Source organism: Danio aesculapii, chromosome 7 (genome assembly GCF_903798145.1).
Source record: "Danio aesculapii chromosome 7, fDanAes4.1, whole genome shotgun sequence".
Classification (NCBI taxonomy): Eukaryota; Metazoa; Chordata; class Actinopteri; order Cypriniformes; family Danionidae; genus Danio; species Danio aesculapii.
Window position 1 is genome coordinate 17,511,924 of NC_079441.1, and position 10,281 is coordinate 17,522,204.

General features: G+C 34.0%; 2 protein-coding genes across 2 annotated transcripts in view; both read left to right on the plus strand.

Moving 5' to 3' along the window:
* The first annotated feature begins 2,276 nt into the window (after positions 1 to 2,276).
* snrpf (small nuclear ribonucleoprotein polypeptide F) lies at positions 2,277 to 6,349 on the plus strand. Its single transcript, XM_056462754.1, has 4 exons — positions 2,277 to 2,395; positions 3,783 to 3,908; positions 5,961 to 6,025; positions 6,113 to 6,349. Exons 1-4 carry the CDS (start codon positions 2,393 to 2,395, stop codon positions 6,177 to 6,179), a joined length of 261 nt encoding a protein of 86 aa, XP_056318729.1. The 5' UTR covers positions 2,277 to 2,392; the 3' UTR covers positions 6,180 to 6,349.
* A 2,062-nt stretch (positions 6,350 to 8,411) lies between these two features.
* amdhd1 (amidohydrolase domain containing 1) overlaps positions 8,412 to 10,281 on the plus strand; it is a 17,328-nt gene continuing 15,458 nt past the window's right edge. Inside the window, exon 1 of the mRNA XM_056461158.1 lies at positions 8,412 to 8,603. Within this exon, the coding sequence (XP_056317133.1) occupies positions 8,464 to 8,603 (140 nt within the window). The 5' untranslated portion in view covers positions 8,412 to 8,463. The remainder of the gene's footprint in view (positions 8,604 to 10,281) is intronic.

Sequence of the window (10,281 nt, forward strand, 5' to 3'; positions counted from 1 at the left end):
ATCTACACTAGCACTTTATCGGTCCATTTGTTGACATTAGTTAATAAATGAACAATGGAAAAATATATTTAGGAATTGATTCATCCTGTTAAATGTTTTATCTGTTATTAATAGACTTAACTAATAAGAAATGCAATCTTACTGTAAAGTGTTACTGTTAAACCTTTCTAACCCACATTTAAAGCAATTCTGACATTTATTTTGCTAATTTTATTTGTAATTATTCTGCAAAAATAGAACTTTGTCTCAGATACTCCATGATGTATCACAAATGACCATGAATATCTGTATTCATTTTATTCATTAAGTAGCCTATATTTTCTTATTTATGCAAGTAAAAATCTGTCATTTTACACACACACGTTCCTTTTGGTGGATAATGACGACTCTCTATTTTTTAAGCATTTTGAATTACAAGGACACTGTGCATGTCCTCTTAAACCATGTCAACATTGTAGTAGATCATACCCATGTCATTATACAAATGTGTGTCTCTGTAAACCACACAAACTAGCACACACACACACACACACACACACACACACACACACACACACACACACACACACACACACACACACACCATATAAGAATGTTCAGAAAAGAAAATATAATTTGATCAACTAAATTACAAGTATCTATGTATGTATAATTTATATATAATTAACTATATATAATTTAGTTTATCAAATAATATTTTTCTTTTCTGACCATTCTTTGATCATTCCTGTTTGAACTCATTAGGACTGGTTCCAAATATGATCATTTTCTTTCTGTCTATGAAATGAAAGTATTAGAGGATATTTTGAAATCTGAATCATGTGAAATCAGCTGACAGGAAAAGAAAAGATTGTACATTTATTTGATGAAAGCAGAAAGGCGTTTTAAGGACTGGTCAACAGGAAGGTTGTAAAGGATGAAAGGCCGGTCACTTTCTGAAATATTGAAAAAATAAATGTCTGGAATGCGGATCTGCAAAAGATTTCCGCTCTAATCCGCTACTGTGGGCTTTCAGGCGGCTTTTCTAAAGCTTTGATTCATTCACAAACACATCGCTGAAGTTTAGAGCAATTCAACATGAATCTACTACCTGAAAAAAAATGTACAAGTTTATATCTATCTTCTATATAATCTATATACACCCTCTCTGGTGGCTATCTTGTCCATCCCTGTCCGTCACTTTCGATGACATTTTAAATATGACCTCTTTTGAATAGATGGTAATGAAATGCAAAAACCAACTGGGCAAGTCTTCGGATAAATGATTGATAAATGTGGGATATTTGCATTTTTTTTATGTAATTGAGGGTCAATAGTTTTGCAATGATAAATTACTGTACCAAATAAAAGAGAATTAAGACGTGTTGTGCTTTCAAGCATAAATCCTAAAGACTGTAAATGATTGCAAGTTTCCGTTTTTGTTAAATGCACTGTGAATTAAATGATAAAATGATCCACTGCTGCTGTTTTGGGAGTTGTTAAAATAGTCAAATAAATATAAAATAATATTTATTATAATAAATTTATATTAATTTATTAGTTTTTTAAAGGGGATAGTCATGAAATGAAAAGTCTGTCATCATTTACTTACACAAAAGAAGATGTTTGGAAACTGGTAACCATTGACTTCTATATTATGATAAAAAACAAATGCTATAGAAGCCAATGGTTAACAGTTTCCAACATTTTCTAAACAACAATGCCAGTTTTAGCATACTTCAAAATATCTTTTTTTGTGTGTGTGTTTAACAGAAAAAAAGAATCTCATAATGGTTTGGAACCCCTTGAGGGTGAGTAAATAGTGAGTGCGTTTTCATTTTTGAGTGAACTATGCCTTTAATGTCGGACCTCCACTCCAGCTCAACTGAAAAGGGTATAAAGGAGGTCGGAGATAGCTCCAAGTGGGTGGGACTTGAGCTCTTCGTGGGCTGTACAAACCTGGAGTTTTCATTTATTAATGTGTTTTTAAGACACATAGTCCAACCTATTGTCTTTTATGAATGTCTACACCTACCCCAACCCTAAACCCAACCTCACAGTAAACTGTTGTGTTTTATTCATGTATACTACACCTACAGTAACCCAGCCAACTTGCGGCGTAAGTCCCACTTGGAGATCACCCAGCCTACTTGCAGTAAAATCCCTCCGTGCTTGTCCCCGGGCTGCAGCGATACCTACTTGGAGAAACTGAGTGAGGATTCACGGATCTATTCCCCGCCGGTCCAGCGAGTGGCGCTGCGGGCAGAGCCGCTCTTCTCTCCCGCCGTTCGGTCAAAGTGCGCTCGTAGTCCTTCCCTCTTTCGGCGGCAAGGCGTGCGAGTGTGCTGCTGTAGCGTATACTATTCAAATAAACAATTTTTGTGTCTGAAAAAACTACTTTAGTAATTCAGCCATGGTGAGTTCAACGTTATCTCTCTTATTTTGATCAAAATCTTTAGTTTGGTGAAAGAGCGTAGACGTTTTCATTCATAAATAAGCTAATAATGCAGCTACGTGTTAGCATCAGGAACGCAGACTGGACGTTGTTTTCAGTCATTTTCAATGTTGTATTAGAAATGTTGAGGCTTTCTGATAAATGTCCTTTCTTGTTCTCTTACAACCTAGTCGACTGCCTCTCAAAATGCGATTAAAGGTTATCTGTGTGGGAAAACTAGAGTTTAAAATTAACGTTAAAGGAGTTTCTGCTATTCCTGATGCTGGCTTGCTGCTAATTCTGGTGGAAACCAAAAACATTGAATATGCTTTATTTTAAATTAACAATTTTTTATTAAAGTCATATATATTTATGAAATTTGTCTAAATCGATTTGTAAATGATTTATAACTACTTTTTTGTACAGATCTGAATATATTTCATCCAAAAAAAGTGTCATTATTTACTCACTCAACTTGTTCCAAATCTATTTAATTTAGTTCTTCTGTTGGACACAAATGAAGATATTTTGAAGAATGTTGGTAATTGCTAGCCTTTTACTTCTATAGATATATATTTTTTCCTACTACTATATAAGCCAATGGCTACAGGTAACCAGCATTTCTTCTGTTAAAATATGTGGAGCCAAAGAGTAATGTCATAGAAATATTGGTTGTTTGTAAACTATTCCTCTAATTTTTTCTTAAGAACATGTGTCAGTTTATTGTTGATGATAAACAAAGCTAAGTTTGTGCTTGAACTGCTTTCAAATTTAGTATGAATTATGCATTTTCCAAAACCTGGTTTACACCATAACTAAAAGAAAATCATTCAAATTTGTTTTAAATTTCAGGTTAGTTAACCCTTTGATGCACAAGCTATAAAATAGATATAGAAAAAATAACCTTAAATGGGTCACTTTAGACTCATGTAGTGCATCAAAGGGTTAAAGAAAAACTTTTTATTAAGATTTAGTTTGAAGCAATATCAAGCGTAATTTTTTTCAAATCAATTGTTTCTGCTTGTTTTGTTTTTATTATTTGTTTATTTTCCACATGTAAGTTCACATGGCAAGTGTCAAAACTAAAAGTTATACCATTCCGATGAAGTAAAATAAATTCTAAAACCCCAAAATGTAAATCTTTTTTCTTTTTGGTCAAACATGACTGAACATCACCAGAGGGTTAACCTGAAGTTTCTTCTAAGATTTTCACTCTCTTGAGAATAAAATGATCAACATTAGTAGCGTTTTACTTCATCAGGAACAATAGTGTTTTTTTTTTTTATATATAAAACACTGTTGGAATTGTTTGAAAATAAGGATTGATTCAAAATGATGTTAATTGTGTAACACTGATCTTTTCTCTCAGAGTTTGCCGCTGAACCCAAAGCCCTTTCTAAACGGTCTGACAGGAAAGCCTGTGATGGTGAAGCTGAAGTGGGGCATGGAGTACAAAGGGTACCTGGTGTCAGTGGATGGGTACATGAACATGCAGGTATGTTTGTATTGGCCACACTAGGCTCTAGCATGGACATCTGCCATATACACACCATCATTGAACATATAAACCTCAAAATATTAGGCAATTTGGAGAATTCCCAGCTCTTCGTGAACATATGTTCCATGTCGGACTACTTGTTTCCTTCAACCTTAAAATACATGTTGTACGCGATATATTGCATAATATTGTCCTGTCTTGTTTAAAAGTACTTGTAGAGTCTGTCTTAGGGCTGCACAATATATAGTTTTAGAATCGATATCACTGTGTACAACCGCAATCAGTGCCAGATTTAGCTGAGATTTTACAACCCAAAAGCTGTCCCAAACGCACAAAAACTCCCGAAATATTAGATTAATATAGTTTTTAATTTAACTGGAAAATAACCTAGTTACTTAAACTGTCATAATTGTTAACCATACAGCAACCTACACCAGCAGTCGCAGAGCCCCAACATAACCGGATCACATCAAAACCCTGCGCCCTCTCACCCACACACTGCACTTAATATTGTGTAGACTACAGATATTAGAGTATGTTTTACTTTTGAAAAAGAAGACAACACTTCTATGTTTGTTATTGCTGTCAACTGCAAAAAAAAAAAAAAAGATGGATAAAAGTGTCATGATAAACCGCTGTGAGTTTAACTGCAGACGCTGCGTGATGCCCGTGCACGTGGAGTAAGATTTGTTTGGGAAGCCAGATTTTAATACAACTTTCCTTCACCTCCTCTTTCCTTCACCTCCACCCCACCCGCTTTGAGCTATGCATTGGCCACTACTAAGTGAATGGAGTAGGAACACAAAGCTATGCTTTGTTAAATAAGTTGCATATAAAATTTTACATTTCAAAACCGCCCAAATTTTGTCAACCCGCCAATGCCATTATTCACCTGCACAATCAAATTCAAAACTGCCCACTTGGGTGGGAAACCGCCCAATATGGGAACACTGTCTGCAATAGTCACATTGCATGATATGTAATTTTGATTGTGAATTATAATTGACCAGGAGCTACACAATTGTATTTATACAATGAATGCCCCCAAAAAGTTCTCACTTAGAATTTTTGTCTTGTTTCTAGTTCAAATATCTACATTTTCAAAGCAAAAACAACTTATCATAACTATATCATCTCACTCCCCCCACTGACAGATAATTTTACTTGTTTAATGACTCTTAATTTTGACTTATGTCTTATTTAATTTGAAAACAAAACAATATTTTTACTTGATTTAATAATTTTCAGATATTTGGACTAGAAGCGAGACAAGGCAATGTAAGAAAAGCATTTTTGCATTGTGATTTATTTAATTTCTGTACCTGAATACTGGTTAGACTCCAGAAAAATGTCAAACAGTGCTATTCAAACTATCTTGTGAAAATGTATTCATATCGCAATATTTATTGCAGACAAATAAAATATTACAATATCAGATTTTTTTTTATCTGTCAAAGGTTGTTTATAGATTAACTGTTACTAGTATATGTATAGTTAGATTACCTCTTCACTATGTTAGTTATGTATAGGTTAAAAATCGCTCTTACATACATGTGTTTATACTTATGATCGTTTCTTTATGTAGCACTGTGGTCCTGCAAGGCAATATTTCGTTCCACTATATGTCTACAGACGTAGTGGAATGACAATAAAGCTCAACTTGATACTTTTGCAATGCTCAATTTAAAATGTTAGCAGTCAACCATTTTTATCTGGAGAGTCCTTGAAATGTGCTTTGAAATGTGCATTTTTTTTATTCAATGTTTGACGTAACCTCAACTGACAAGAATGAAACAATAGCCCCTCCCCTTTAAAAAAAAAACAACCAATAGCATTTTGTTTTTATCACAGCTCTGCCAGTGAGACTGGTTAAGCTCAAGCATGTCAAATGAAAGGCGTCTTGAAGGGGGCGGGGCATTTCAGATAATTCAGAGCATTTTGTTGGCCAAGATTTGATGAGAAACTGAAGTATGAGGTGACGTGATAATCATAGATCCATTTAGGCGACAATAAACCCCTAAACTGTCTCTCTCTCTCTGATATTTGTAGTTGGCCAACACAGAAGAGTATGTAGATGGAGCGTTAGCTGGTCATCTTGGTGAGGTGCTCATCAGGTAAGCTATTGGACGCAGAAACTCTGACATGGGAATAACTGATAATGTACATTTTATATTATATCATGAATCTTTTCTTCTTTGCAGGTGTAATAATGTTTTGTACATTAGAGGAGTAGAAGAAGAGGAAGAAGATGGAGAGATGAGAGAATGAAGAGTGTGTTGGTTTCTTTTTCTAACAAGATTGGAGGATTTGTTGGTTAATTTACAGTTTGTCTCAATTTTATGTGAGGCTGTGTCCCCTTTATTTGTGAAATTGTTCGCTTTTTTACACTGTAAAAGTTATTGGTTGCACAATGACAAATAAATTGTGCAGTTTGTAAATGTTTTGTTGTCATTTCTTTGTCTGAATTTTAATAATATATACAGTAATCAACATTTGAAGTGGTCAAATGTGTGAAAATAATTGGTGTTTTTTTTAATAGCTTAAGGACAACTTTGATAAAGTTTTGATTAAGGCTGGGCCGTTTAACGATATTCTATCAAATCGCAATAAAATTTGTCAATAACAATAAGTTCTGGACTGTTTTACTCTATATTGATCCAAGACCTAATCACACAGCAGGAAATACAACAATGGGAATCTAGAAATGCGTTGATGTTAGAGATGTATCGAATTTATGGCCGCCAAAAATAGGTTATGCGATTTAATTTACCCTCTAATTTTTGTGGCGTCAGTCATTGTTGGGATACTGTTTTAAATTTGGAAGCATTAACAACTTGTATCGAAATGTATATCATTATTGTTCAATATGAAAACTAATCAAGATTGCATTTTTGCCATATTGGCCAGCCCTAGTTTTGATTCACTTCAAATTTTGAATATTGTATATAAAAGATCATATAACCCCAACCATGAAAACATAATTGACCATATTTACATAATACAAAAACAAATCATATGTACTCAAAAGAAAAATACAGACTATAGGTAAACTAGATTTTGCATTGTAGCTAACTCAGTCTGACGTCATATTTAATGCTACATACTGTAGTTAATGCACATTTAATTGCAGATGAACAGAATCTGGCATATTTCAATGTCACTGAATAGCAGTTTTTCTGAAATAATGTCACAGTAAGATGTTTGACAAATGCTGAAGTTCATTGTAAAATATCTTGCTAGCTCTCAATTTTACAGTCCTGTTTTGTATTTTTGTACACTGCCATGATTAATTCATATAACCAGAAATAACTAGGTACTATTCCTAACCTACTCCTGAACTTACCTAGGCCCATGTGGTTACCTTACAAAACCAACTAACTCAATGTTTTTTTTCCAGGCAAGAAAAAGTATATGAACTTTTGAATTAGTGCACCCATGCCTTTCCATTTTTATATTTTGATACTTCTAAGTTGTTTTGAATTATACAGTATTAATGGTGTGCTGTATAGCTGATACAGTTCTGTTTTCTGAAGATTTTAAATCCATTGTATTATTTGGTTAATTTGACTCGTCACTCCTGTCAATTTGTATAATATGGTATGTCAAGTTTGTTTTGCAAAAATTACACAGGAAAGATTTTAAAGGGGACTTTTAAACACACGGTACTATTCCTAACCTACTCATGTAATTACCCCATGTGGTTACCTTACAAAACCAACAAACTCAAATGTTTTCTTTTAGGTAAGAAAAAGAAAAGTATATGAACTTTTGAATTAAAGTGCACCCATGCCTTTCCATTTTTAAATTGTGATACTTCTAAGTTGTTTTTAATTATACAGTATTAATGGTGTGCTGTATAGCTGATACAGTTCTGTTTTCTGAAGATTTTAAATCCATTGTATTATTTGGTTAATTTGACTCGTCACTCCTGTCAATTTGTATAATCAGGTTAGTCAAGTTTGTTCATTATTTGTCATGTCACTCCTGTCAATTTGGTTAGTCAAGTTTGTTCATTATTTGGTTAATTTGACATGTCACTCCTGTCAATTTGGTTAGTCAAGTTTGTTATGCAAAAAATACGCGGGAAAGCTTTTAAAGTGGACATTCTTATACTTTAGTGTATTTTTTGCTTTAATTTATAACGTCATTTAAGGAGAAAACGACTTGTACGGACCAGATGAGTTTGATGTTTGAAAGAAATGTCCCATGTTTGTGTGGTGAAGTGCTACTTTATTACGAGTTTAATTACTGCTAACAAGGCAACTGAGGGAGGAAAGGTTATTTTAAATTCGTCAGTGGTTAACATTCCTAAAACTCACTGATCACTAAAAAAGTCAAATATTTGACTTAAACCATCAACTGAAAACTGGGTTAACGTCTTCAAATAATTTAGCAGAATCATGAGCTCCTCCTCCATCGAGCATTGGTAATTCAGCTACCGTCCGACCTTCGGTCAGGTTAGCCAATTTTGACTTTGCTAAATATTTACCCGCTCTTTCAGCCTTCAAACTCTGCTCTGCAACACTGCGACGAAGTTAGACTAGTAATAGTAATGTCTGCAAACAGTTTCAAACTTTTAGTCAAGAATGCAACACAGCTAGTGTTAGTTTGTAGAAATGGGGAAAAGTATCTCACCAGAGATGAGATGCAGACTCTGGCTGTCCTGGAGAACGCCAGTGTGCTGATTGGACAGTAAGTCGCGTTCACTCTTGATAATACTCCCACTTCACTTCTTGTGAGGTGAATTCGGCATGTAAAAAAATGTTCGTGATTTGTTAGCAGATTTAAAATGCATCGAGGATAGATTTTAATATAGGCTCCCTCAAAGAAGGATAACGTAGAGCTAATAGAAAATGAAACTTCACAGTTTTTGTATTAACTATGCTTTTGGGACTATTTAATTTGTGATAGTTATAATGTGAATTATTTTGGTTTTAATGAAACTCTAGGGATCTCTCTGTGGTAGTCTATTTTGTTGTTTTCTGTTGGTGACATTTAAAAACCCCCACTTACTAAAAAGGAATAAGTCCTAAAACACAATAGAATCAAAATTTAAGCTGTGTTATAGGTTAAAAGTTAATAGTTTGTAATGTTTAGATGGGTTTTTTTTTACCAGTAAGGTGGTCATACGATCTATGAAATGCATTTGTGGTCCTGGTCCACAAAACCAATCTTATGTTGCAATCAGGGTGCGAATTACAGGGGGGGTTGACCCCCCTAAATAACACGATCCCCCTGACAGACCTCAAAACATGTTGTATGAGGGCTCAGCTCTTTAATAGGGAGAAATAGTTTTATATGATCTGTATCTTAAATAAAAATATTTATTAGTTTATTAAATAAAATGCATGCAATATATTTGACCACTCCTATAACGGTTCATACCGTTGTAAATGCTTAATCGTGCTAATCAATCTCAGAAAAAAAATATTCAACAGTCTGAAGCTGGCAGATCTAGAGGACTCTTGTAAAATAGGTGTTTGTATCTTCATATAGCCTAAAAGTAAAGTAAAATTAAACACATACTTTGAACTTTGACCCACAGCAACCTCTGAAATAACTAATCAGTATACTGTTGGTCAAAATACACTAAAATATCCCTCGAAAAACTAAAAATTAATTTATTACATTTTATTAATGTTTAAATATAATTTAAATAAATGCGTATATTTAATTAACTGAAACTTACATTACCGAAAAAGTTGACGCCCCACCACCGATCGTCAATGTATAATTGGCACCCTGGTTGCAATGGTATATTTTGGCAGTACATTGAGCAACACACGTGCTGCTGATGATGTGACAATAAAAGTGATTTAATTTGAATGGGTCAAAATTACAGATTTAAATGCCAAAATAATTAGAATATTAAATAAAGATCATGTTCCATGACGATTTTGCATACAATTCCTACTATTAAAATATCAAAACCTACTTTCTTGATTAATATGCATTGCTAAGTTAATTTGGACAACTTAAAGGGGGCCTATTATGCAAATATCACTATTATAAGGGGTTTAAAAACAGTTGTGTGGCAAGAGTCTGTAAATAGCCTATAACCAGCTTCTAATAGGGTATAAGCCGAAGCATGCTAATAGGACTTTTAATTTGCCAGTAACCTGGGTTAATCGTTTCCGGTGAATTGTATGCCAATGCAAAATTGGCGCATTTAAGGTCTGTTTTCTTTAAAAATCAGCGATCTCTACTGGCTAAGTTGATATCCGATATAAAGTGGGTCTCAGATTGTACAAGAAGCACTGCAATAAATACATTTTCCCCGCCCTGTCTTTATAATATGAGCATTTATTTTACCCAGTATATTCAATAGAGCTTCTGCGCTAGCCTGCCGATTCTGACGGGTGCGTGCGAG

Coding starts and splice junctions, on each gene's coding strand:
- snrpf (XM_056462754.1), top strand. Junction 3,909..5,960: donor ATGGGTACATGAACATGCAG/GTATGTTTGTAT, acceptor TGATATTTGTAG/TTGGCCAACACAGAAGAGTA. Junction 6,026..6,112: donor CTTGGTGAGGTGCTCATCAG/GTAAGCTATTGG, acceptor TCTTCTTTGCAG/GTGTAATAATGTTTTGTACA.